Source organism: Eurypyga helias, unplaced genomic scaffold (assembly GCF_000690775.1).
Source record: "Eurypyga helias isolate BGI_N326 unplaced genomic scaffold, ASM69077v1 scaffold23397, whole genome shotgun sequence".
Lineage (NCBI taxonomy): Eukaryota > Metazoa > Chordata > Aves > Eurypygiformes > Eurypygidae > Eurypyga > Eurypyga helias.
The window spans coordinates 1-25529 of record NW_010263961.1 but is presented as its reverse complement, the minus strand read 5'-3'; the positions used below and the strand labels follow the sequence as shown (position 1 = coordinate 25529).

Here is a 25529-nt window from a genome sequence, read left to right as displayed (position 1 = left end):
TGGAAGGAAAAGAGGCATCTTATACACCTCTTAGGCAAAGGAAGAGACAACAGCTGAAACTTCATGCTTCAGCGGAGCCATAACACAGTTTTGTGGGTCTTTCAGTGCTGCAGGTTTTTAACCCAAGCTATTACTGACTCTATTAGGTGAACGCACACATAGAAAATGAATAGGAACATAGCAATAAATAAAATCTAAAAATATATTTAATGCATGTAAATTCACAGAGTACCTTAAAAATTAATTTAAGGATAAAAACCTTCCAAAGAAAGTGACGTTTTTTCCACCTCTTTCCAAATTCTTACAATCCACGCTGAGAAATCCTCACTCTTCCAAATATGCTGAAACCTAACACCAAAGATCTGACACGATCCAGAAACCAGCAATATTTATAGAAAAGTTCCCATCCATTTCACTGCAAACATCCTGTTCTGACAATATGTCTGATAAAGTCAGAGTTGGGAAAGACACTGCAAAAGGCCTAGTAACACTATTTATGTGTTGACCATAACCCTTTGCCGTGCCGCTTCAAGATCACCAGCTGACACTGCTGGAGTGGTTAACCAGAAAGAACACAATCCCTTCATGTAGGTAATAAGAAAAAGAAGGAAACTTAGTTTACAGGCCAGGCTTACCAATATATGGGTATCCTTAAAATTAAATTTCAGGTGGATACCTATATTCTGAGTGCTGAAATCCTTTATACTACTCATGTAGGAAACCACCAATTAACTGAAAATGGGAACGGTAATAGCAAAGTAACAAGGTCATCTAGACCACAGCTTACAACGAGCTACTCAAGTCAGAACAACCTTACACTGCTCTTCCGTTTTGGTCAAACTGATCTAATGCCTGTGTCATTCAGATTAACATTATGTGGTCCTCTGGATGAAACCCACACTTTTCCTTTGGAGTATTCAAGGCATTTAAACTGGGCATGCAATGTGAAACTCTGCCAGGATTGTAAGAGGACTGTGACCCTTCACAACTTCTCTTACCTAGTCAATTAGCCTATAGGCAGTATGGAGCCTGAAATGATATTCTGCTGTCTGGGAGCCATTAGTTTAAGATCAAACTGTAGAGTGTAGGTGAGTCCTACATGCCACTTCCAAAAGAAGTAAAAAGAAAAATACTGAAACAGCTGCATTAGCAGCCAATTTCCTTACTGTAGGCAGGCCTGTGACTCTTAGAATCAGAGAATGGTTTGGGTTGGAAGGGACCTTAACAATTACTTAGTTCCAACACCCCTGCCATGGGCAGAGACACCCTCTTTTCAGACAGGACTTGTATTTGGCTCTTTATAGCACTCTACCGTTCAATTCATCTCAGTTTAGCTCTGGCCCCAAGCTGAATGATTGCTACGGGGCAAGCATTTACACCGTCATTTGTTTGACTCTGCTGGGGTCAGACAACAGCACAGGTGGAAAGCAAGTGGCCTACCTGCTCCACCCTTCCTGCTTGTTCTAATTAGCAGTCTTCACTAGTTTCTCCTTTCAAGTGAATGGTTGATTTAAGATTGGAGTTAAAGAGGGATAGAAAGAAAGAAGACATAACAAATGTGCACAGTATTAGAATCCCTCTCTACTGAAAAAATATTTTTAATCTATATAAAAATGTATATAATTATGTGACACGAAGCATAAGAAACTGTCCACCTACAGCCTTCTCTGTACAAGCACCAACATTTCATAGAGACTGAAAAACCATACTAGGTTATTTCATAACCAGACAGAAACTCTTCTGCTCATTGCCCCTGAGATAACGAACAGCCCGTCAGAATGTCAGCTGTTCAGAGTCCCCAGCCTTCAGGACAGGCAGAGGGCAAGCTGCGCTCAGATTTCATTTGGTATCTAGTAATAGAAAGTCATGGCTAACAATACGACTACAGAATAGGAGTTCCATGCCAAAGATTTTTGATTCTGCAATGTGGTTCCAGCTTAAGACAGTACTGACCGCAGCAGCCCTGGAATACAAGATAAAACCAAATACTCCTTCACCTCCCTCAGGTAAAATCAGACGGATTTGTGCAGCCCATCAACAAAGGTGAATACCACATAAACCAAGAGACTTTGTCACAACTAAAATCACAGACAGGTCAATCGGCAGGAAGGACTATTTGATCGCAGCAGAGCCATCTACAACCGAAGTAAGCTAGATCTGAGAGAATGTTTGTGTACAACCAAAAGCATGTGAAGCAGGCTAAGGCATGCAGGATCTTTGAGAACTGATCTTTGAAGGCTCACAGAAACCACAGAATAGTTGAGGTTGGAAGGGACCTGTGGAGATTGTTTAATCCAACCCCTCTGGCTCAAAGCAAGGTCAACTAGGGCAGGTTGCTCAGGGCCATGTCCATTTGGGTCTTGACTACCTCCAAGGATGGAGGCCCCACAACCCTCTCTGGGTAACCTGCTCCAGTATTCAATCACCCTTACAGTAAAAGAGTTTTTTCTTATGTTTTGATGGAACCTCCTGTGTTTCAATTTATGTCCATTTCCTCTTGCCTTTTCAACTGGGCGCCACTGAGAAGAGTCAGTGTCTGTCATCTTTATTCCACCATTAGGTATTTAGATCCATTCATAATATCCAGATCCCTTCTTAAAGGGATAAATAAACTTCACTGCTGCAGGCAAAACAGTCCCAGCTCTCGGAGTCTCTTCATATGAGAGATGCTGTCGTTTCCTATTCCTCTTTGTGGTCCTTTACTGGACTCACTCCAATATGTCTGTGTCTAGCAGTGGGGAGCCCAGATGTGTCTCACTAGTGCCAACCAGAGGGAAAGGACCACATCCCTTGACCCGTTGACAATGCTCTTTCTAACACAGCCCGAGTATGTTGAATTTATTTGCTGCAAGGATTCACTGCTGTCTCATATTTGGCTTGGTGTTCCCCAGACCTGTTCCACAGGTCCTTTTCCGCAAAGCTGCTTTTCAGCTGGCTGGTGCCCTCAGAGTGCACTGGTGCATGGGATTATTCCTTCCCAGGTACAGGACTTGGCGTTTCCCTTTGTTGAACTCTCTGAGATTCCCGTTTGCCTTTTTCTCCAAAAGTGACAAAGTACTTCTGAATGGTGGCACAGCCATCTGGTCATCAGCCACTCCTCCTAGTTTTGGAATAGCTGCAGACCTTGCCGAGGGTACGTTCTGCCCCATCATCCAGATTATTGATGAAGATGTCCAACAGCATTAGTTCCAGTATCAATCCCTGGAGTACACCACTAATGACTAGCTCGTAACTGGCCTTCATGCTGCTCACTCCAATCGTCCGGGCCCAGCAGCTGAGCTAGCTTTCAGTCCACCTCACTCCTTGTTTATCTAGTCCGTATTTTATCAGTTTGTCTATGAGAACATTCTAGAAGACAATGTCAAAAGCCTTACTAAAGGCAAGATAAACTACACCCACTGCTCTTTCTTCATCCACTGAGCCATAACAACTATATTTGTATCGTTAGATTTCTTAAATGAAATTTGGATTAAAGAGATAAGGGAAAACAGTCTTATTTGTGTTGAATTCAGAGAGTTACAATTGAAGAAAATAACCTGAGGCTTAGCAAGTCAGAAGACCTGCTTCACCCAGAACAGAAGTAACTCTCATTTTGCAGGAAAGTACTGGAGGCAAGTACGTTCATAAAAGTCTTTCTTCAAAGAGCCATGGAAAATTTTATTGGTGTCTTCAAATTCACAGCTGATGTGCAAGCAGCACTCCAGAAGCGTCACTGATAGCGGTAACAAAACCCCAAACATAATACAGAATGGAAGAGATAAAGAAAGAAGCAATTTCAAAACTATAAGCATTCCTGTTAGTCTGCATTCTAGATACCTGGGTCTAACCACAAGATCCCAAAGGTGGTATGTTATTTGGGGAACTCTGCGTACACTTAATTCTTTAACAACGTGCTGGTTTTGGCTGGGATAGACTTAATTTTCTTCATAGTAGCTAGTATGAGGCTATGTTTTGGATTTCTGCTGAGAAGAATGTTGATAACACTCATGTTTTGGTTGTTGCCAAGTAATGCTTTCATTAAGCCAAGGACTTCTTGTGGAGAAGAAGCTGGGAGGAGACACAGGCAGGACAGCTAACCCAAACTGACCAAAGGAATATTCCATGCCATAAGATGTCATGCTCAGTATATAAACTGGGAAAAGTTGGCCAGGGCAGGTGATCGCTGCTTGGGGACTGGCTGGGCATTGGTCAGCCGGTGGTGAGCAGCTGTATGACTTGTTGGATTCCCCCCCTCCCGCTTGGGTTTTGTCTGTCTCTCTTTTTGCTCTTTTCCTTTTCATTACATATTATCATCATTAGTAGTAGTACCATTATTTTATTTCAGTTATTAAACTGTTCATATCTCAACCCATGAGTTTTCTTACATTTTTCCTCCAATTCTCTCCACATCCCACTGAGGGAGAGGGAGATGAGCATGTGGCTGCATGGTGCTTAGTTGCTGACTGGGATTAAACCATGACAAACAAGCAAAGGTCCACAAGATTCTGTACATGTGCAAATTAACATCAGTGATGAACTGTTGTTTTTAGCATGGATTTAGTCTTCCTCATAAACTAATGGCTCTTTAAAGTATTTATCTCTTTCCTCAATAGTGTTTTGGGTTGTTCTTTTTTTTAAACTCAAATTTGCTTGAGTGCTTTCCTGTTCAAGGAAAGACCTAAAATGATGGTACCAGTGGCCCTCAATTTACAATGATTTCTGCACCTCAACAGAACTTCACAGACTCATATAACCTTTCTTAAATATTTATGCTTACAAATGTAAGACAATCATTGTATTGTGCTACAAGTATTTAATAAATCTAATATTGCAACACTCACATTTCAAATAAAAGCAAGTTTAAAAAAGGAAAGCACCCCACACCACTGCTGCTCACACTAGGGCAGTAACTGAAGAAGAGCATTATCGTTTCTTTCCTCCTGCCTTAATTTTTTCTTTCCTTTCATATTCTATTTTTAGTTCCTACAGTGACAACAGTGATTCTGCTACAGGATTCATTCATGGAACTGTTTTAGCAGGTATGTCAATGCCTCTTTCTTAGAAAATTAAGCCACTGTCTGTATCGATAAATATTTCTCAGGTGAGCTGCTTCAACATTTGCTCACAAGGATCTAATGATTAAGACATTAATCGAGATTTCTAGCTGTCACTCTTGTCAAATTGGCCAATGCCTGTTCTTCAGTTCATTAATAAAGTGAGAATCCTTACGCTAATACCAAGAATATCATTATGAGTCCTCCTTTAGCTGCTTTCCCATCACTCCAAAGGGCAATGATTTGGGTCACCTTCTAATCATTGCCAAAATTGACCCCTTTTTTGTTTACAATATGTGCCCCTCCTAACGTGCTATTCGCTGCAACAGTCCTGCCAGTTCTAAACTGCATCTCAGATTTATTTCTTGTTTAAGTCTTCATTTTGTTTAAGAATTTTCTCCAGGTACGTTACCTTATTCTCCCACAAGGGCTATTATTTACCCTCATAAATCTTCCTAGACATCAGCTTTAAAACATTACCATTTATGCTGTTTACAATCTCCCATCAATTTAGCTTCGTTTGTGAACGTCCATATTTTAAGTAGCCTTTTGTCCTATAAGGCAGACTCAAGGATGAAGACTTTTTTTTGTTACACAGTCCCCTTAAAGAACAGGTTTTCAAAAAAGAAACAAAACACTTGACCTCTCTAATTCTAACACTCCTGAATCTGATAAAATCTAGTTGCAACATGACTCTAAAGAGATCAAGGCAGGTAGACAGTTTAGAAACGATTGTGCCAGGACAGGTGTTCTCTAGAGATGTGATTCAAGACTAAGGGACTGGCAATATCACAGCTTCATCACAGGAAGGACTTTAGAAAGCCGTGACAATGACATATAGGAAAAATAATTTATATGTTAAAGAGTTTCTAAACTCATAACAGCACTTCTCCTACATTAACTAGATGAATCCTGATTAAAAAAAAAAAAAATTGGAAAAAACTTACATGGATTACATGTTTTTGACAAACACATGTTATAGACTCGACACTTTAAAATGGATTTGCAGCGTGAACCTGGCTATGGCAAGCTGATGTTTCCATTCATCTCTAATACACTGATCTCGGGCAGTTCAGAATGGGAAATAGCGATTAAGAGCCCAGTGTAATTTTACTAATTTTACAGACACGAGGGAAGGAAAGAGTCAGAAGAAATTAAAAAAAAAAAAAGTTTCTCAGCATGAACATAAAGAAGAATATCTTGTAGGAAGAAAAATGTGAGGACAAAATATAAGCACCAGTTGAGATCAGAAATTAGGAAGAAGAGGCAAATGTGATGATTGTTTCAGAAATAAAAGAACTGGCTTATACTTACCAAATTATCAGTTTCTGGATCTTCACAGAAAAAGGGTTTTCCTTCTTTCTCCTGCTTCCTTACAAAATTTTCAATATCTACATCAAAACTAGCAGAAGTTGTGCCTTCTGAGCCTTGCGTAGATTGTTCACATTTTTCAAATAATAGTGCTAACAAGGGAAATAGTGGGTGCCTAGAATAAAAGATAAAACACAAGAATAAGTACTTCCGTTCATGCATACACCACTGAAAAGTAAGGCACCTAGCTCACGTAAGGTAACTGACTCCCGTAAGAAACAGACAAGTCTTGGAAGAGACTGCATAGAGCACCTCTGGCTATAGCAAAATATGATGTAAGTTTGGGTTTGGGGCTTTTTTCCATTTTGATTTATCACACACTCTAGAGGCAAGTAAAGCAGTAAAATATGTCTACTTGAATAAAGACAGCAATCACAAGCTAAAAAGTTATGACATACTATTTAATTCATTGTAACTGAGTAGCAAGAAATACATTAATACAGAGCATTAGAAATGAGGATTGGGATTTCCAAATAGGATGAATACAGATTTAATTTATGAAATAAAGTCTGACAGAATGAAGAACAAATTATTCTTCAATGTGGGCCTTATTTATACATCACAGATAACTTTACAGAACCAAGAATAGGATCCAGGCTATACTCAGAGGCCTCCCATGAAATCATGCTCACAGCAGATGATGATTTTGTTAGCACAAGTTTGTAAATGACTGGATACAACTTTCTGCTTTAGTGGTTTTTTGTTTGTTTCTTTCTTTCTTTTGTTTTGTTTTTAAATCTGCAAACTGGTAATAATGAAGGACTTAAAAAGCACTGTGAAAGAAAAAAAAAAAAGCAAAGTGAAAGAACACTTAACCTCAACAAAACTCATACTGCTTCACATGCATTTAACACAGGAAAATCTCAAACTAGTGGTTTTATAGATGAACATTTAATCCAGTTTGAGCTAATTACTGGGCAATAGATTAACCCTAAAGAAAAGAGAGTAAAGATCTACCTACTTACAATAAAAGCAAAATCTCACATTAAAGATCAAAACCACAGTAGTTCAACACCCGAGCAGCTTGCTAAATTTACTTGTGCTTTAAATGCAGCCGCCTTTAGAATACCCTTTTTGACAATGCTGAAATTGAAGAATCCCACAATAAAGGGAAGTTTTTTTCTTGGAAGACTGACGGTGAAGCTAGTTTGATCTCATTCTTTCCCTGCAAACTACTGAGACAGTTAGCGACGAGATCATCTGATTTTAAGCTACTTATAAGTTAAAAAAAAAAATTACCCTCTTTACCCTTCAAAAGACAGAACACGAGTCCATTACTACCTGTAAATGGCCTGCTTGTCTGCATCCATTGGAGTTTGAGATTCTACAGGGGCAGGACTCACCCCTTCTGCATCAGTTTCAGAGCAATTGGGATCTTGTTCAGTTTTTAACTCTGTTACTACTTGCATCTGTAGAAAAAGAGTAAATTGTAAGTAAATCTGTATGCCTGACGTAAAATAAGTGTACTGTTTTCTAAGGAAATAGCAATGCAAAGGGGCTACTAAATTGCCAGAAGGTTGGTATGACTTGGCAGTTACACAAAAAGCCATAGCAGTAACAAAACCCCTCTTTTAATCCTTGACACTTTTTGATGAGTAGTGTAAAGGTCACTTCAAGTTTCAGCACTCAGCTTTAAAATGGGAATGACAGACATTAGGAAATTGTTAAAGCATTTTGCCTCTGAAGTGCCTATTTTTGGAATAGGCTAGCAAAAAACAGGATTTTTTTTTTTCCCCAAAAAAATTTATGGGGATGTCTGCATAAAAAGCCTTTAGCATGAGAACAACAGAAAGGAAAACATTTCTACTCTAAGTTTTCTTTCTTCTTACTGTACCTTATGTAAAGACAGTGAAGAAAAGAGATCTTAAAGTTTTTCTTGTCATTTTCTTATAATCGGCTGAAGTATTTTGTGCCCCTCCAATATTTTAATTATCAGGAGCATAACCACTCCTGAGCTTTACCCCTCAAATTTACATACTGCAATACCAAATTATTTTAGGAGTATCAAGCTACTGGTGAAAACAGCAGTAACAGCTTCTACAAACCCATTTTACAGACAGTTGCTCAATCTGACACCACTGGAAAAACAATACAGAGCCGCAGCTTCTGCTGAGCACCTCCTACATTGCACTAGAGCCTTCCAATGCCTTTGAGCTGCTTTGAAGATGTTGAAAGTGGTTTTCCCGTGACCTCCAGCTAAATATCTTTCAGACTAAAAAGCCTGAAAGGAACCTGACCTCTGAAAGTCAGTTTCCACCCCCAACCCAAACTCCTTGTGTTTCTTCCCTTTGAGCATTGGGAACATCTGTACAAAGGCAAGAAATCACTGCAATCTTATTTTCTACCTTAACCCTAACAAACTTTATCTCGAGTAGAGGACAGACACTGTTCTAGATACCACCAGGCAGCCAGAATTGACACCTGCAGATGGGAAGCGTAGAGAACGCAATCTTCTGCCCTCTTCCCGCGAGACGTACGTATCATATCACTCATGGGAACCCTCCAAGAGGAGGACTGGCCTCCAGAAACTAGTAGAGAACCTGACTCTGACAGAATTTAATCTATTTCCACGCAACATAGGCAAAAGGAATTTATACTATTCCCAACAAGATGTCTGGGAGAACCATAAGGTTTGTACTTTATTACCTGCTGGGGCCAAGCCATCCCCTAGCAAAATCAGAAGCGGAGAAAATGTCAGTGTTTCCTACCCAACAGAGCAGCCTGCCTTGCAAAAAGCTCCCTCAGCAAGCACAGATGATTTTAAAGCCAGAATGCTCACAAAAAAGATGCAACTAATGGACTCATTTCATGGCTAATGACAAGAAGGAGGAGCAAAATAAAGGCGGATGACTTATACAACTGCCTATAAATGCCGAGCCATACATCTGCAGAGTCTGAAGGGAGAGACCATGTTCAGTTAGGGCTCTATCTCACTAGAAGGAGGAAATAGCTCACTTAAAACTGCAAGCTATTTTCTGTGGGCCACTTCCAAACTACAGGCACTCAAATTACCCATCTATCTTGGTCACTGAGAGCTTAAAATACAAATCAAACAGAATGAGAATGCTTTCTCCCAATCCGTTCTTTACAAAAACATCTATTACTTTCACTGCTGTGTCCCAGGATGGCATGTATTTGCTGGGGGTATAAAGTAAAAGATGTAAGGTAGGTGAGAAGAAAGAGAAAAACTAGAATTGTAATAAAAGGAGCAAACAACCATCAACAACCCCAGACTGCATTTGGATCATTTCCCATCTCTTTTCATAAGAGATGCGAAAAGTTGCTGGTTTTCTTCTGACTGTTCGCCACTGTTGCCATCTGCTGACAGAAGTACTTGTATTTACTGTTCAGGGCTGACACATAGTAATGTAAAAATGGGTCTTCAGAGTACAGGCCAGGGCACGACTTGTCTCCAGTTAACAGTATTTTAATTTTGCAACTCAAATTGTTGCAATATACAGCCTGTTGTACAAAAAAGTAACATCATGACCAGACATATCTGTGTATGCTTCATTATTCTGCTTGTTAACAGAAATAAAAAACTGAAGCCCACTGACCAGCTTTCTAATTAGAAATTCTAATCATTAACCACATTAAAATTAATACAAGTATTTTACAAGTTTTCAGCCTGCAGCATAACTGCATCAACTTAAATGTAGTCGAAGTATCACACGATTCTAGTTTACTAAACTTATCCCTCACTTGCTCAAGACCAAGAAGTCTAGGACTTTGTAAACGTCACCTATTTACTGCACCTACAGACACATAAGAACAGTGAAGTATCATATACAGAATATTACAGATGCCCATTTGACTTTCCTAAAAATAGAAACATTAGAGCACACAAATCATCTAGAGCAGATTCAGAAAACCCCTTATCTAACCATTCTTCCAGAAGTTAAGCAAAATCACACAAAGATTAGCTAGGCATTTAGTAAGTATCCAAATATTAAAGAATAGCGTCCTATCACTTTAAAGATCCTGTTTTACAAACAAGAACATATACTTAAACAAGGAAAAAGCAGGCAGCAAGGAAAAAGGCACTACCTTTTTCCCCTCTTGCTAACTGTATTTAGCTCACAGAGAAAGAAAAACAAACCTACCTGTTGTCCATCTTGATAGTTGTCTATACTTAATGTCTGTGTTGCCATCATGGTTAATAAAACGTTAAGTATGTCAAATCATCATAAGTATGAGCAAATATTCTTTGAAAGAAAAAAAAAAGTCAATTACAAAAGCGACCGCTCGGAAGGCAGTTCTAAGAGATGAATGAAAGATAAGGATTTATGCACAACTCCCTGCAAAACATGAGTGAGTTTACTGGCAATGATAATTACGTGCATACTCTTTAAAAAAAAAAAAAAAGTTGGAAAATGCAACAGTTTTCGTCAGCAAAAGGTCATTTTATATTTTAACGTCAGATTTTTATTAAAAGCCAGAGGTTCTTTCACATTCACAAACTTCAAGTAAGCTCTAGCATTTACTTTTGCACTACTTAACTAGCTTATTCTAAGGTAATATAGAAAATCTAGAAATGAGCAAAAAATTAGGTTTCTGCGTTGTGAAAAGGCTAACAACACGTTGAGCATTACTGTAACAGAAGTAAAAAGTCAAAATGTAAAAATCATTAGGGAATATCCTACTTATGAGTTTGAATCCCATATTCTGAAGTTAGGGCCTGAAATTACTTTTAGAAACCTCAAATCACTTCTGACATCAGGAATCTACCATGCAAGTCATTTAGGGCTCAAACAAAGAATGGAACAACATCTAACAACTTTTAAATGATTGGGCCTATATGATTATATAGTTTCAAAAGTGACCTAGGAATTCGGAATTCTCATTTTCATAGACATTTGATACTTTGGGAAGTATTCATTTTAGTAGGATTTATAACACAAGTAAATTTATGCATGTTATTCCCTCTAAGTGCTAGCTCAAGTTTGGTGCCCAGATGAGTTAAACATTCTTTTAAAGTTCGACGTTCAGTAGCTTGGAAAAAAAAAAAATTAGCACATCACCACCATCGTATAGAGTTCATCCATCGAATTTACTAATTTACATTTCATTTTCTTGGCAGATTAGCAGACATTACGACTGAAATCGTGTAATTCGTTAAGCTATTACCACAGAACTCAATTCTCCTTGACACTCAGGAGTCCTAATGTTTAGCTACTACAAAAAACACTCCTATTAAAAAAGAAGACAGAGCTCGTGTCTTGAAAAAGATTACATCCAGGTATTCATTCCAGATTTTCTTCTCTCTTCCACTTACGTCAGTATTGAGGAACCAAGTACTGGAATTTTTACCAGTTTAAGATATGAAACAAAAACCTTTTTTCTTTGTAATGTGTTCAATTGCTACAAATCTTTCAACTATTTTTAAATCTTTCTTTCACCATTGCATACTGCTACAGTACATGACCACTGTGAAGAGCAATTTTTACCTTTCTGGGTATCTTCCCCCACAAACTGTAATAGTCTCGAGTGAAAGTTTCATTTAGGAAACACAGCACAAATTTCAAGATTCCCCTTCTTGTTCACGTAACAGTTTCAGTCACAGAGACAAACTTAACTCTTCAGGGCAAACCTCAAATGTTATTTTGCATCAAGTTCTATTCAAAGTGCAATTCCTAAGTGTTACTGTAATTTTTTTCTTTTTTCTTTTTAAAACAGCTTTAAAGACCAAAGAAGTTCATCAGGATGACGTAAGCATCACTTTACAAACTACGTTATTGACTTACACTCGCTCGTGCTTCAATGGAGCTGTTAAGTCTTTGGGAGTCTATGCCATTTTACGCACACAAAAGCATCGTGGGAACCACAAATATGAGCAGACAGAGCAGATCTTGGTTCTGGCACTGGGTCATGTGCTTACAAAGCCGAGCAAGTTTCTATCTGTAGACAATATGCACAGATCATCTTAGGGTAGCTTGGGAAATACTGACTAAAATGTATGCTACAGTCTGGGAACTCCTACGCTAAAGTATGTTTTTCTTCAGAGTACAATTTACAGAGGGAAGGAGTGCATTTAGATTTTTTCCTAATGGCTTCAATTGAAGTATTTTCTGATTCCAGTTCATCTGTCTTACACAACATCAGTATCTCTTTGAAACTCCAAGAATATTACTGATTTCTCCACCAAAATAAAAAAGGGAACAACATAAATGCACTCGCTGATGGAAGTACTGCAAATTTTAGATTTTTTTTTTACAGTTATGAATCTTTTCATGATAAAGTTAAATCTGCATTTGTCCCAATAGCAAAGTAAGCTGCCTTTCAAAACACCTCAAGGGGACACATTCTAAAACATCAGCCTTGTAAGCATATGCCTAACGTTTAAACTTTTATTTTCTTTCCAAAATGGTAACTTACAAATGGGGCTTTAGTGTCTGTATTTATAGAGTGAATGGGCACATACAAAATGCTGCTTTTTTTCCTTCTCAAAAGGCACACACTGCCTTCCTAGTGGTGATACGAAAGCGCAGACCAGACTGCCCTCAAAACAAGAGTAGAACAGTTGAACAGATCAACAAATAAAGAGTAAACACTATTGTTTTAGAAGCTGGAGAAGTTCCTCACAAAAGGCTGTTAAAAAAAATCCTGTTTGGCTGTGGGGGAAAGATGAAGTTCTCACTCAGAAATGAGGGAGTAAGAGGCGTAACAGTCACAGAAGAGGAAGAATGTCTTAGAGTTAGCAAGGACGTGAGATCATGTTAGTGACACAAAGAACAACGTGGAGAGGGAAGCAACAAAGATAACACATGTAATCTGGTGAAGACAATAGGACATGGCAAGAATTTGTAGAGAATCAGACAAGTTGGACCAACCCTTCCTTCCAGATTTCCATAAGGAAGAGACATTTCACATCTGGAAATCCCGCAGGCCACAGAAAGGAAGAAAGAGGTGCACAGCTTTTGAGCTAGATCCATAGATTATTTCATCAAGAAGGACTTTAGCCCTATTGTCTCCCAGGGGAATGGCTGGAAAGAATTCTGCATGGGTATATCCTTTATTTCCCGTAAGAGCTTCCCCTCTGACTTATAATTACAGTAGAAGAAGATTAAGCTATTAGGCAACATAGCAACTGATGAGATTTAGTGCAGACAACTACTGCAAGTCAAGAAGAACAAATTGAGCTAATCACACACTTAAATTGAGGCAATTAACTGAGAAATTACTTCGGTTCACTAAAGAGAAACATCTCCTCATTACTCAGTAGTGGTAAGAAACAAACTATGTCAAACCTTTAAGAAAAATAACTGAAAAGGTATTTACACATTTAGGTTTTATAACCTAATTTAAGATACAGCATTCAGTTCTAGTTAGCAGATACACAGCCTAAGCAGATGTTCATTCTGCAAACGACGCTAGATGAAGCTGGTATCGCTCCCAGATGTTTATCACTGCCACCCTGCCAGAGCTAATTACTTCCACAGCTCCACCACTGAGCGCACAGAACACGTGGATGATTTCTGAGCCTTTTTACATGAAGTCAGCTAGGCTAGTTCAACCCACTGTTAAAGGTGGCCATGATGTAAACCAGCCGACTTTGAAGCACACTGCTGTGCACTCATACAACCCCTGCTCTTGGCTGACCTACTAGTGTGGTAATTTCTAGCTCATGTGTGGCGATTATCAACTCACAGCAGGACCATCTTTAACCAGCACAGCTATACCCAATAGTACATGGCCTAAAGTATCTGAAGTGGGCCCAAGAACACATGACTCCTGGACAAATTAGCTTTAAAAATGCCAATTATTCTTTGTTAAAGAAATCGAGAGTGGAAGGAAAACTGTGCATTTGCATTATATTCAAAGAGTTACAAGTAACAAAAATAACCCCAGGCTCAGGGAGTCCGCCAGTCTGCTTCATGCGGAACAGAATTAACTCTCATTCTATTTATTTGGAAAACAAAGCGTGAGGAAAACCCAAGGAAATATTTAAGGTCACATAAACTGGAAGCTGATGCTTGAACTGCAGTCAGAAACTCCACTGATATCTACAAAAGGGAATTCATAAAAGTATTGTGTTCTGCAAAACAAAGCGAAAGCAAAAAATATTCAAGCCTTTAATAAAAGATAAGGTAAAACCGTAGAGTAGAAAGGAAGCTAAATGAAGAGGAGTAATCACAATTAGAAATGTGGCGACTTTGTACAAGTTAAGGAGTATCTAAGAGAAGAGATTAAAGGTGAGCTGAAACATGTACACGAAGCGATCACTTAACATACATCACTCCTCACTTGCTCTGCTTACTCCTTCATAATTAAGAGCAAAGGGACCACCCAGTAACATTAACATAAGGTGCAAATAAGCTGTTGGAGTTCAGTAATATCATTTCTAACATATACAAGCAACAACAGATGTTTGTAAGAGATATAAATAGTTATGCCTCAGGGTATAAACTAACCACTAACTGTCTTAGGATTGTGAAGAAACTAGCCTACAGACTTGTTAACAAGTAATCGTTCCTTCTAATTTTCCCCTGTACACATTCCTTTGAAGTCCTTCAGAGAGAAATGGATGATTGACAGATTCAGCATGGTTCATTATTATTTAACTTCAGTCCTGGCACTTGCTCTATAACACAGATCTTTATAGTCAAAGTTAAATACAAAGTTAAAAAGAAACAAAAATCGAAACAGCAAACCTGTTTGACACATGAAAAGCATCTACAACTGGCTTCACTTTTCATCAAAATACATAATGATATTTGCTTCCAGGGCACACTGCTTTCTAAAAGAGATAAAATACTGACCACGAGAAAGCTGCTCACCTCTTTCCTTCAGCGGGTTGAAGACGACATTATCTTGTTCCAGCAGAGTGAATCCCACTGATGTACAATGTAGAGGACAGAAACCTGAAAAACAACAGAGGAATATATTCAGAAGGAGACGACCATATAGAATACATTTTCTGAGACAATATGATTACAGAAAATATTTCTGTTTATTATGTTGTTCCCTCCCCAAATTTAAATAAACTGACAGGATTTTTTGGCATGTTTTGCAGACTTTTTTTTTTTCATTTTTAATAATCTCTAGTCACCCCCACTATCCCATGCTATTAAATGAACTTTTCTTCATCTTATTCCATTCATTCTCCATATTTGTCTTTGCCTGTAACCTGTAACAGAAGGCTACACTTGAACTGCTAACTCACTTGCTGTTCAACCTTTATATTCTACTCTCTGCTCAGTGTCTGTCTGCTTAGACTAGACAAGACACATCCCAAAAATAAAACTACAGAATGCAAATAGGAACAACTCCTCAGCGTTTTAAATAAAGTCCTTCCATGTAAAAACTAAGCATGAAATCAAGGAAGGTCAAAGACGTTTTAAAATTTAAACCAGCTCCTGGATAGTCATGCTTTGATTTGACCATGGAATGTATCCCAACGATGCCTATGATCAAGTAATCTACTACGCGATAAAAACTAACAGACTATAGGAAGGGCCGTGAGCCATTGTTAGGCTCTCATGTTCTGCGAAGACAAGTTCTGCTACAGGATTATTCAGCAATTTTTAAAAGCTTTCAAAAAATTACCCCTGAAAATTACTTTAATTACATTTAATTTAATAGCAGCTGTTTGATATATTAAAGCTACTTTTAAAGAGTAGCAACAATTGTGAAAGCTAAGTAGCAAAAATTGTGAAAACCTGTTTAGAAAACACAAGTGATGTAAAGCATTAAAAAAAGCCTGCAAAACTACCTCAGGGGAAGTTCGACACTAACCTTGTACAAAAGCTATCCGAGATGATATGGTGGCTAGAACGCGCAGCCAAGATCTTCAATCAGATTATCCCTGTCAGAGGTAATTCTCAGAGAGGCTAAGTTCCTGTGTTCCCGGTTTTGCCAACTGCCTAAGAACTGGAATGAAACTAACTCCACCATTCCTGAAAGTGAGGTGAAGTTGGTGCTTGGATTTGAGAACCAAACTTTATCCGTGCGCAGTGTGGAAGTAATGTTTTTCACACAAGTTCACAGAAAAACAAAATGCTAGGGGCCACTCAATATAGACGCCATCTCTGTCTCACGAAACCTAAGTCTCAAAGAGCAGGGAAGATACTCTGAGGAGTTATAAGGTGGTATAAGCTTCAGCCATTGGTAGAGTTGAAATACTGAGCTAGAAGGAGTTTCGGTCCTAACTCATACACCTTGGTCTTGAAGTCTGAAGGGCCAGATGACACAATGGAAGTTCTTACCACTTTCTCTTAAACTTTCGAAGACCCATGTCCCCAAAGAATGGACTTCTCTCATTTTTTGGAACTTCTTAATTCTGTTCTGAGAAGACAGTGTATCCTCTTATTCCCTTCTTCATCCGTGATTTACCTTCTATAATTTTGGCACTCATTTTCACCCACCTCAACTTACTGGGCAGTTTTCAAATAGAAAACTTCTCACTATTCATAGCATCTTCTGAATGTAGGTCACTGCCAGATAAAGGGGGATTATCTATTCCTTGTCTCTGCTCAGACATAAAGAAGGCCCACTTCACCACTGCAGATCGGAAAAACCTGCTCCCGTCATTCAGAAAAAAAACGCCGCACAGAACTGATTGTGCCACTGCTGCCACATCTGCTCACTCAAAAATAGTTAGTGTATGAAGACGACAGTAGCCCTTCCCTGCAAAGCCTTCCGCTGAAACTCTGGGAATAGGTGAATTTCTAGGCAGTGTATGAGACATGGAGGGTAGAAAGAAAGAGGTACTGAAGAAATGCAGGCCCAGGTGAAAGATCCTGCAGAGGAAAAGGTGTGTGGATGAGAAGGAGCCAGAGGACATTGCATCATATTACCTTCCTCCAAGAGATACCTGACAGCCATTAAGACTAGAGTCTACCCTAAAACGTATCAGACAAGAAGAGAGACCTGAGCACGCATGTTAAGTCCTCTGGCATATCCCAGTGTGGGCAAGAATAGGGAGCAGATAGACCTGTTTAAGAATGGAGACAACACCAAGGCACTGTGAAGCCTAAACCTGGAGTGGCTCTTGCCAATTTGTTTTTTCCTTTTACTCCTCTTGCAGACAAGCTTTAAAGTCATCTTATCATAATAAAGAAGACACTTAACTATGAAACCAAAACCAAGGGCAACTTGCTTTGTCACTTAAAAAGCGGATCACGATTGAAGTTTTTACTACCAAGTAAAATATGACCTTGTTCACTCAAGCACAGAAGAACCCTCTGTTCAGTCATTCTCTCATTCTGCGTGTCAGCCAGTAAGAAACAAAGACCTGTGCATACACTCACATAGACAAATATTAGCAGACATTAAGATCAAGATACATTTATATTTTTATAGATTCAAACAGTAATAATAATGAAGCAATATATACACTACATATGACAGCATGTCATCAGGGATTCATTCCACCTTTGCTGCAGCCGTATCTATCTCCATCAACCTGCCTACGAAGAGACGTTCGCTAAAATTAAGGAAAACAAATCAATAGGAAGTTGATGCATACAGGTTTATTAAAACTGTGCTCAACGAGAACACAGTCCTCCTCACTCAGCAGCAAGGTGGCTCTCATTTCCTCTGCCTTACCTACCAACAAAGTATAGCCATTACTTCAAATATTATACTTTTAGAAAGATGTTGTTTCTGCTCAGGAATATAATACCAGCCTCAGGGATTTGCACAACGCAGATACAGCTAAACAGTTATTACACAACAGCTATGCTGTCAATGTCCCTGGGAGACAAGCCCTAAAAAGCCACAAAACCAATTTTAGGCTGCAGTAAAATGAGATTTACTTTGTGTCACTTTTTTCTCTTTATTGTTTGGTGGTGCAATAAAGTTATTTATATATTAATCTTGATGAATAAGAGATTACATTAAAAAAAACAGGAATGCATATTATACTTTAAGAAGCTGAAAATTACAAATAAATTAAAAACCACCACTAAGGTTATATTTATTCAGAAATACAGGCTACAGTACAAGCTATCATCAACCTTTCTCTGCTGCACGATTTTGAACATGTATACCATGTAACACTGACTTTATTCAGGAAGAGCTTTCCAACACTATACCTACTGCTTTGTTGTCCCATTAATCCTTCATAGCATCCTCTTCATATTGTCCCATTTCAGAGCTTAACAAGCCATATAAAGTACTTGTATCACAGACCATCTTCCAAGCACTGCCACACAACGTCGCTCAGCATGACAAACAACAAACCATCTCACGAAAAGATTTGTGCTCCTTTAGCAATTCACTCTTCGTGCAACTCTGCTTTCAGTATTATAAAGCATTCTGGAAATACTCCTATTTGCAGGTATATATTACGAAAAAAAATTGTTATAAAAAATGTGCCACTTTACAAGCTGAAATTGCATACCCAGTAACTGATAAAATGGATATTAAGGATGCACAAGATAAATTTCTCGAGGCACAATGCCACAAGCAGAATTAAGGGCACGAGGGGTCTTCTGAAGAACTTCAGCTCCTCAATTTTGCATACATCCTTCGTGTTTACACCAGCGCATTTCTTGGGAAGCATGCATCATCAGGGTTCCTAATGATGGTTCCTGTAATCACTAATTTACCATCGGGCTACTTAAGAACAAGGAAGAGAAAGATGAGAAATCCTACCCCATCTGGTCATAAAATAATGTCACCTCAGTACGCTAGCTATCCTGCCTCCAGGAAGCTCTTGGCATTGCAGAACGAAACCCTCAGGTTGCTCTCCTACCTTCTGCAAAATGAAAACCTCATTCTTCTAACTGTTAAAAGATTCTCAAATCCAAGAAACTTCCTGCAGCATCTCAGTTTCTCCTACCCATTTCACACCGTAATTTGACCCTGCTTTATTAGTTCCATAAAGCAGCAGTAAGAAATTAAGGGGACTAAACAGAAATATTGCTGAAAGGAAAACAAAACTTGGTGGAAAGGAAACCTCTCTTCTTTAATTGCTCCAAGACTCTTGAGGGATTAGGGTATGAGGGAGCAAAAGCATTTCCCATCACTGCCTCATCCATCCCCAACATTCACAGAGCATACACACCATGGCTCCTCACACATACCTACTTGTCTCAGTAGGTGACAAGGGGGGAAGTGATTTCCCCCCTCCCTCAGTATTTACCCAACGTGCTGTCACTATAACACTTCCGACCGCAAAATCAAGAAGAGAGTGTAGTATCTGCCTTGCTGCTATTGTGGTAAGATGACTGCATTAGAAAGACCACCAACACCCCTCACATACCAGAGGATGTGTATCAGCAGTTCCACAGCTGGAACTGATTCTGCTACGACTCTTCTACTTAATGATAATTACTTTTTCAAACACAATTTTATTAAAAAAAAAAAACAACACCCAAACAACAAAGAAACAAACCCAGAACTGCACCCTCCACATTTCCCCAGCACTCCCCACATGGATGCACAACAGATGGGCATATGTGCTCAACACAATTCTGTTCCTTCGCCACTGAAGTCTTCGGAATATCCACACAATCACGTCGTCAATGTCTTAATTCTGGAGACACTCATTTTATCATATCCTTCCAGGGGAATTAAACCAAAACAATGGGAAATCCTATTTTAATCATGATTAGTATCAGCACCCAATAAACTATGACTGAAATTAAGCTTGTTTTGTGTTTATACTTTGCGGTTTCATAAAGAACACAGAGAATAACCACCATTCTCACTACGCCTTTATTGCTATTGAATACTTTACAATGTTAGCAAGCAGTTTATGTAAGCATGTAAGGTTTCCAACATTTCTATTATAAAACCATAAAAGTTTCTAAGGAATCTTTCTATGAAAGACTGGACTTCTCACGCTACTGAAATACAGTTAAAGGACGAAGAAGAGTTTTATTTAACTAGTAACTGCAGTTAAAATGGACTTGAAGGAGTAAGAAAATCCTCACTGCACATTTATGGCATTTAAACGCTTCATCAAAATTAAGATGTTCCACTGTCAGATATTTCATTGTTATGCCCCATATGCCTTCAGAAATAACGAACCAAGCATTAACTTGGACTAGTTGAATAAACTACAGTGACACAAAAACCTGGTCCTGCAGCTCTCTGTAAAAATCTGGTTCCCATCGGTCAGTAGATTGTCCAGAATCTTCTCTCTTTTGACTCTAACATTTGGTTGAACAAGAATAACTTTGTTTTGCTACCAAGCTTAGGCTCTAAAATGAACTATTTTCTTTTCAAAGTGGTGATTACATAAAAATTCTTCCTTCCTTGCTCCACTTCGTCTGCAACTCTTCAGTAATGGTGAACCAGAAGCAATCAGTTCAACTAGTTCTTGCCAGGAAGATGTGCTGTGTTCCAGCCTCCCCTGTTCCTGCTGCTAATGTTCTCCGTGCTCCCTTACTTTTCTATCCATGTTCTTTCTGCCCTTCAGCCTCGTACTACCTTTCCACATCAACATCTGGCTTGTCCTCTTTCTCACCTCTTGCCCTCTCCCCTTCCCTCCACTGCTGACCATTTGTAATTTGGCTAGTACCACCCTTTTCAGGTTCCCGGGCCTACAGCATTTCCATCAAGCTCCAATCTCTGTTCTTCACCCCTCCCTGAACACCAGCCTTCGTCCCTCCAGGAGTACAACTGCTGCCTAAGCATTCTGGGGCTGGGGGAGAAGCACAGATAAAGAAAGACTATTTAGGGTTAAACTTACCCATCACCTACTGCTGTGGGATGCATGATGCTTAACTACCTGGTCCAGATGATGACTGCAGTGTCAGGTGACATGCAAGGGCCAACAGACAGGAAGATACTTGTGTTACATGGAATATTCAGATAGTTTAGTCAATAAATATTTGCTGAGAAACATACATGAACCTGTTTTTCAAGAGCTTTTGAATTGTTGAAGCTTCTTGAGGAACAGTCACACACTCCATGTGAATGTTTACACTCTTTTCTCCTCTCTCCTCTGCAATGCTAAATTCCAGAACTCGTGTTGATATCCTCTTAAATAAGGCAAACAATTCCACACACACCCCTTAAATTAACGTATTTACTTTCTCTTAAAGTCATTTTCAAAATGCTGAGTCATTTTAGCTTAAAGTTTCCAGAATAACCCTGCTCAGCCATACTCATCATAGCAAATTTCAGTATGACTAAGAAAGAAGCTACTGAAAACAACATCTCAAAATAAAAAAAGAAAAATACCCAGGTCATTTTATTCCTGGCATCGCTACTATCATGATCTAGAAGACACATAAATTAAGTGATCATAGACTGACCTTGACGTTCAAGTTCTTTAGTTATAAAACATACAACACAGCACACACATTTTCATTCCCATATTCTCCAGGCACGCTAAAAGTATAAAATTCCAACTTCTGTTTTATAATTGCCTCTGCTTCCTTTGAATATAAAAGACTTGGACTTTATTTTTCAGTAATGAGCATTATAATATCCTTTTCCCTTTGTTTTGTTTGCCATGTTATTTGAAAAAGGCTAAGCAGGATGTGAAGAACAGCCCCATTTCCTAACTTCCTCTGTCCTCACAAAAAAACCACAGATGACTCCAAAATCTCACAAATAAAATATGAATGGGGTGGTTTTAAAAAACTGGATCCCTCTTTCAGTACACCAGCAGTAAGCCATCATATCCTATTTTTTTGCCTGAATTTACTGTCAGCTGCAGAAGATGAGTTACAGACCCATCAGTATAGCAGGCTAAGGGACAGTACGTGATTATTATAGTCAGTTAGCTCCCATTTTCAAATTTTCACCTTTTGACTGCCTAAGTATTTAAATGGCCTTCCTGTTTAACAGCAGAGTTCTTTTATACACGTATGTTGGAAACAAAAAGGAAGAGAACATCATGGCCTGGAGTAGTTGCTATATTAAAACCCAACAAGTGTGTTCATACAAAGGCTGATAAGCCTGCATGTGACAACAAGCAGCCTCAAGGTTTATTTCTACTTCTAGCACTGACTTCCTTTTTGTCCTTCGGTTGCACACACGGCTCGGCATCCCCACACTGCTGGCTGGGGAACCAAGTTACGGCCCTTTACCAACTTCATAAAAACACGCCAGTGCTCTGTTAACAACAAATATCCGTATTTTCATATTCTTGGTGTTTCCACTCCACTCCTAGTTCCATTTGATGGTAGTTGTGTTCTACAGTTAGGACATGGAACACTTACTGAATGAAGTGAAGAACCTGCTAACAAAGACGAATACTTCAGCATTCAATTAGGGAGAGCTAGAATGGGCTGGGTAAAATACTTTGGCTCCTTGCTGCCAGATGTGACCAAAGAACTCTATCAGCAGCTTTCTTCCTTGCTCTTGGAATCCTCTTGCTTAGAAGAGCAGTTAAGTTGTTTTACATTTTGCACAGCATTGAGCTGTGGTAAAATACACCTCCCCCCCCGAGACTTGTCATGTGTAAACCTACAGACTCTTTTTAACAAGCGAGACTGAAGCAACCAGCTGCTGCAAGAGAGAAGTAACGTTCGTGGAATTTCACATTTCACGCAGAAAAATAATGCAGCCTTACTTATGCCAAAATGAAAAGATTAATCTGCTTTATTGTAAGCTTTCACATGGGCACCACTCTTGCAGAGGTAACATTTGGCTCCCAGACCCCTATGTGACACTCTGAAATACAATTTGGACTACACCTCTCTTCATTCAGGGCATTAAAGGAGCCATTAGAACAAGCAGTTCCACTGCCACAGTAGTGGTGCTGTGGACCATTCCCCCTTGGCCCTTTGTAGTGGGCTTAATAACAGCAAAGGAGTTATTTCCAGGAAACTGAACTGCTCCTAAATGCTCCTGAACGTGCCGTGGTAGCAATCAGAATTATTATGACTCTGTTACAGCGCTGCATTTACAGCAAAGGGAAAGGTATGAGAAAAATACAGTTGAAAAGCAAAATTCTTGAAGTACAGCTTCTAGAAGAAATATCCATTTTAGTAAGACTGAATTATTTAGAATAAACATGCCATTTACTCTAAACTCCATTCAGTTGCACTAATGGAAGACTGCAAGGACTTTGTTTTAAAATGTTACTCTTAGATTCAAAAGATAATCCAAATCTTTAAAACTGTATCTAGATTCAGAAGAGTACAAATCAAGGCTGTAAGTTATTTCAGTGAAATTTCCAAATACAAAATAAAGCCCCAACCAACCGTAACAACACCGCCACCACAAAATTTGAAGAACTCTCAGGTTTCCTATTAGCACACAGGAAATGGTAACAAGATAAAATCCCGTACAGCGAAGAACTTTATCTATGTGACAGTAAGACCCACTTCAGATATGAAAGGGATTAGTATTCAGTTTATGCAGAGAAGGATACAGAGGCAGAGATTACAAAAAAAAACCCCATGCCCCAAAATCACTCGGAAGACCAGTGAGAATGAACAGTATCAGTCTTCGAAGTCTCAGTGCAGTGCAAATAAAACACAGTAAAAGCTACACTGAAGTTTTCCTGTGGATACTTTGATCATACAATGCCAAGAAAATTTCTGAAGCTGTAACCATCAACAGTAAAAATATACTACACACTTCATAAAATAAACTGAAGGTAATACATACATGAAAAAAAATATTCAGAATTACTTATTTTGGATAGATTAAAGCCATGACATACCAAGAAGTGTGAAACTGTTTCTTCAGAGTGAATAGATGCGAAATGTTTTGGGTTTTTTTCCCCACAAGCTTTCAAAAGCTTAAATGTAATTATCATATATGGCTACACACAGACTCAGAAAAGGGTAATTCTGCAATTTTATTTTACAGAGCTATTTAGAAAATGCACTAGGAATGTATTTGGTGTTGCTTGATACTCTAGCTTGATACAAGGTCTGGAAATACGTAGAAGGATTTCCGATACAATCGCAACAATTTGTCTCCTGCTTCAGTATAATCCATATAATCTGTACATGCAGCTAACAGGGACTAACCAGGGCTCATTCTTGAAAACAAGACTCCAGCGCTCAGCCAGCTGCAGAAGTTGTAGCACTTCAACTACACATATATAACCAGAGGGATATAACCCCACAGCATAGGCAGACCATAAAGTTTCCATCCCACAGAGGAACGCGGACAACCTGTAACTGTATTCACAGTACCGAGAATGGGAAAGTGGATCAATTTCTTAAGCTACAGCCATTACAATTCCCCTAATCAAACAATCTACACTGGTAAAACGCTGGGCAGAGGATGGTCTAAAATAAAATTACAAACAGTATTATGAAATAACTATATGTGCATGGTTTTGGAAAGACTAAAAGAGTATTCTTTAGCTTTTCAAGAAAAAACTATTAGATCATTTTCACTGTATGCTAAATGTCTCACCTACACCCTCCTGCTACCCTCCATAGGATGCTGGCTCAAGTATTTTCGAACATCCACAAACCAGAACATATTGTCCGTGCTCCCTATTTCTGTGATCCGTTCAATGGAATGCACACAGTGTATTCCAAATAGGGGCAAGGACAAATGTGAATCTTGCCCGGACAGTTCTTAACTGCATGTGACCAAAAAAAAAAAAAATTAAAAGAAAAAACCATTGCATGGCATAAAAAATTCACTTACAAGGGTACGGCACCACATCTGGAGTCTCATTCTCCCTCCCAAAGCCATACTAGTTATTGTACCTGTGTCTCTAACATTACATTGTATGCTCCCATTTAAGATAACAGAAAATATGTAAGAAATAATAAAAAAACAGATAGCGATAAGCTGTACAGAGAAGTACCACACAGATGTGTTAACTACTTGTATTTTTAAGTGATGAACTCTGGGCCATACAGCTGGCGTTGTGGGACTGAGGGAAAGCTATCGACTACTCCACGGAGACCCGGGACACGCGGCTAATTGAGGCAGTATTTCAGGATAAAACCAGCGCTTGATTTATTATTGTTTACACACATCATAAGCGGGGCCTCTGGGCAACGTCAAGTTTCAGCTCCTAATTGCGGCTGTGTAAACACTCGGGAAGCCTCGGTCTAGGTGTCAAGAAGCCTCAGCCCGTAACCGAGCCAAGAGACAATGAGGTCACATCAGAAATTAAAAAAAAAAAGAGGAAGAAAGCCCCTCGCGCCAGCGCCGCGCACACTGCCCCAAGTGCCAGCCGCTAACGCAATCTGCTTTCTATGAATAAGAGGGGAGGCGGGGGGAAGCGCGGCCCCGAGACGCGCC

General features: G+C 39.1%; 1 protein-coding gene across 1 annotated transcript in view; it reads right to left on the bottom strand.

Annotated features, from left to right (window-relative positions):
• Nucleotides 1-15268, bottom strand: part of PKNOX1 (PBX/knotted 1 homeobox 1) — a 30258-nt gene extending 14990 nt beyond the window's left edge. Inside the window, exons 1-4 of the mRNA XM_010156249.1 lie at nucleotides 15182-15268; nucleotides 10508-10609; nucleotides 7686-7813; nucleotides 6348-6519 (exon numbers count right to left, since the gene is read on the bottom strand). Of these exons, the coding sequence (XP_010154551.1) occupies nucleotides 6348-6519; nucleotides 7686-7813; nucleotides 10508-10558 (351 nt within the window). The 5' untranslated portion in view covers nucleotides 10559-10609; nucleotides 15182-15268. The remainder of the gene's footprint in view (nucleotides 1-6347; nucleotides 6520-7685; nucleotides 7814-10507; nucleotides 10610-15181) is intronic.
• Between the last annotated feature and the right edge of the window lie 10261 nt (nucleotides 15269-25529).